Raw genomic sequence first — 3,837 nt, 5'->3', positions numbered from 1 at the left:
CCCTTATATGATCTGAGGCCCTATAGCTTCGGCGCAGTGCCGATTACTGACGTTTGTCAACAAAATGGTGCTTGACTCTTGAGACAAGCTAAATTACACCATATTGTCAATGACATTGAGCATACATTTTTTTAAATACCTTCGCGAAGTAAAACTTCTGTACGTAGTACATTACATTATTATTATTCTGTGGTTTGGGACTAGAAGCGCAGTGTAAAATGTCTAAGGATATTTATTTATTATACGACAAAGCACACTTATCAACCCGGAACACATCGTGACCTAAACTCGAGACAGTCCGTATTCTTTGTGTGAAACTCCGTACTGCAACGCACAAGGCCCAGAACAGACGGTGAAACGCAACTGCAACGAAACTGCAACTGCTAGTTACTTTTGAGTTGCATCTAAGTTTCTGCCATAGCGTCCGTTGAGAGACCACACATGACGCGACCAGTTTGAAACTTTCAGTTTCAGTTTCATTTATCAGAATTATCACAAAGTTGCAGTTTCGTTGCAGTTGCGTTTCACCGTCTGTTCTGGGCCTTATCCGCGCCATAATATAAATAACACGAGAGGGGACCGTAAGATCTCCTACGTCACTTGATACTAAGATAAACTCCATGGCACACGTTCAGAAAAGTTGTGTTAAGCTTGGAAGATTAATAATAAACTGCAATTTGACCTACATTTTAGTGCATTATGGGACAGACAACAGACATGCTACTTTTTAGGATCGGCGATTTCGCGACTTCATGCGTTCGTTTTTAAGTGTGCAGCTTTTATAAACCTACATTAAGTCCGCCATGATTATAATGTAGGGTACTAGTTTTGTAAACATTTAAAAACTAGTCTGCCCAATATACTTTTATATGTAAATAAAATTAAGCTATGGTCCGGTCTCCGGGCACGTAGAATTTCGTCCAATGACCCCAAGCTACCCATCCTTATCGCTCGCGCGTAATTATATTGCGACTATGCGACGGGCGGTCACAGTGAGTGTGCGACCGCGACAGCAACATCATTACGCGCGAGGGATAAGGATGGGTAGCTTGAGGTCATTGGACGAAATTCTACGTGCTCGGCGACCGGGTTTTAGTACTCTTCATACTCACATCACACGGGTACTCCGGTTCGAAGTGAGTCCTCGCATGGTTGACAAAGAACTTTTTATACTTGATCACCGTCCCACACAGGTTACATTCCACTGGCCCCTCGTTTGGTATCGGCTGGACTGCTAACGCCATATATTTTTCTATTACTTCCTGTAAAAGTGTTTATTTCTCGTCCTTTTGTCTATGCGGGTTAGACGAAAATTCCCATTCGCATTTCGTCACAAATTAAAAAACGCTGCCAATGGCAAATGGGACGGAATGCAAATGGGACTGAATACTAATGGACTGAATGGGAATGGAAACAAACCCGAATGGGACCGAATGCGAATGGGTATAAACCCGAATGGAACCGAATGCGAACGGGTACAAACCCGAATGGGACCGAATGTGAATGGGTACAAACCCGAATGGAACCGAATGCGAATGGGTACAAACCCGAATGGGACCGAATGCGAACGGGTACAAATCTGAATGGGACCGAATGCAAATGGGAACAAACCCGAATGGGACCATTATTTCGTAACGAAATGCGAATTGGACGGTCTGCGTCAAACCCACCTATGCAATAGCAATTTATGTTTCTACATTTTATTACTTTAATAAAGCTAAGAAATACAAATTATATCAAATACTTTATTCCGTTAGACCCTTTCCAGGGTCCATACACATCCCGAATATAGCTTGCCCTACCACCACTTCGGGACAACATAATATGGGCTAAAGCCTGGTCCGTGAGCACGTAGAATTTTGTCCAATGACCCCAATCTACCCATCCTTATCGCTCGCGCGTAATTTTGTTGCTGTCGCGCTCGCACACTCACTGCGGGCGCGCGTCGCACAGTCGCGACAGCAATATAATTACGCGCGAGCGATAAGGATGGATAGCTTGGGGTCATTGGACAAAATTCTACGTGCTCACAGGCCAGGCTTTAGTGTTGAGAAGTGGTGTAAGAAACTGTCACATTTTTCAGTTATAAACATACCTTTGGTCTCCTAGGCCTCGTCCTAACTTCAGTATCCTTTGATTTGCTTAATACGTTGCAATTTGCATCATCTTCTGATGATTCATAGTACGTTAATTCTGACTCAGTTATATCTACGGATGTAGGTATGTAATCATTGTTCACTTCTTCGTTTAGCTTCTGAACCAGCTTCGTATTTTGTGGTAAATCGCTGAGTTTTAGCCGTTTTCGTTTTGACGTTCGTGATTTAATTTTTGTTGAGTGTGAGAGTTCTTTAGTATTCTTATTTTTAATGTTGCTTTTGATATCGTGATTCCAACTAAGTACATCGAACAACTGATTTGTTTTTGAATCGTCAAATAATTTAGATTTCTTCTGTGTAGATTTTGATGTAAATTGATCATGCTCTTCTTCTAATTGAATGTCTGAATCTGAGATACTTTCACCGACTAGTTTCCTTAGTTCTGCGTCTGTTTTTTTACTTTTATTGCGTAGTTTTAACGATTGATTCACCAAAATTGTGCAGAACTTACATATTTTTTGGGTAAGACCATCGTCTGGAAGAATCTGAAAGAAAAAACAAATATAATGCTGTTACCTGTTTCATGTAAGAGTATTATATTATCTGTGATGTAAGTAATAAATGATATTTCTAGCACAAAAATTACTACAGTAATTTAATGTCATCAGTGCCACTTGTGGTCTAAACTGAATAAATATTTTTGATTTTGATTTTTTTTATTTTGTTATTGAAGTTAATTATACAATAAATATTTGATATTTTGCAAGTACCAATTCAATAATTATTCTATATCCTGCACATTTATGTACAATTTAATGCTGTTGAAACATTGTTAAACAAATAAAATAAATAAATAAATATCTTCTTTGCCTGGCCCATTCCCATTTTATTTGGGCTCGGTCCTAGGTCGTCTCACTGTTAACTTGGGGCTCTTTATTTATTTATACTTTAATGCCAAAATTTAAACATTAGGCGAACTTAATACCATAAGGCATTATGGTCCTTATTCACTAAAAAGAATCATTTTGAATTGAATAATAGAAAAGTTAGTACCTTTACTCCAGTTGCTAAATACAGTAAGTTGGACCGAAGTTCTGAAGGTTCTTCGACAAATATCCACCTCAAGTCCTTAGATGATAAGCAGAGGCGACAGCAAGTCGATAATATGTCGGACATCGCTAAAGTGCAAATCGGAAATAATAATAACTACTAACATACAACACCACACAGCACGTAACAATGTGCACATTAACATACAAGCAAACAACGACACCAACATTAATTTATTTATTTTAGTTAAATCCAGAGCAGAGAAAAGCAATGAGAAAAGTAAATAAAGGAAAAATTGTATTTACGAAGCTCGTTCTTTTAAATAAACATTGACATTTCATAACTTTCATTTATAAAATCTTTAAATAAATAAAATATTCTTTGAAATTATAGCTACTTATAATTAACAATATTATGTTTCTTGAACTTTTATAAAAGTAGAAACAAGTGCCCGATTTTCCACATTGAATAAAAAACAAATAAGCCTTCCACTGTCTTCGAGAACTGAATGAAATATATTTTTGACAGTTTATTGTTGCCAGTAAATACTTTTAATTACCACTTTTGATCATATTTTTTCACACATTTTATCTGCCCCTCTGGAGTCTGGACAAGTGGCAAATGTGACTGATGTAATGTCGAAAGATGGTCGAAAGGCCCTTGTTGTATGGAGTTTCTATCAGAACTTGTG

At 38.0% G+C, this 3,837-nt stretch overlaps 1 protein-coding gene across 1 annotated transcript; it reads right to left on the bottom strand.

The window, feature by feature from the left end:
• Positions 1 to 1,112: 1,112 nt before the first annotated feature.
• LOC114351242 (zinc finger protein 37-like) lies at positions 1,113 to 3,419 on the bottom strand (the record flags this gene model as incomplete). The annotated part of the gene is made up of 3 exons (XM_028302381.1): positions 3,150 to 3,419; positions 2,096 to 2,641; positions 1,113 to 1,262 (listed from the first exon to the last, which is right to left on the bottom strand). Coding segments are annotated over exons 1-3 (819 nt in total), but the record flags the coding sequence as incomplete, so codon positions are not given.
• Between the last annotated feature and the right edge of the window lie 418 nt (positions 3,420 to 3,837).

This window comes from Ostrinia furnacalis, unplaced genomic scaffold (assembly GCF_004193835.3).
Source record: "Ostrinia furnacalis isolate ACB-3 unplaced genomic scaffold, ASM419383v2 OfSCF1111, whole genome shotgun sequence".
NCBI classification, from domain to species: Eukaryota; Metazoa; Arthropoda; class Insecta; order Lepidoptera; family Crambidae; genus Ostrinia; species Ostrinia furnacalis.
Note: the sequence above shows the minus strand (reverse complement) of the source record. Positions and strands in the feature narration are given on the sequence as shown.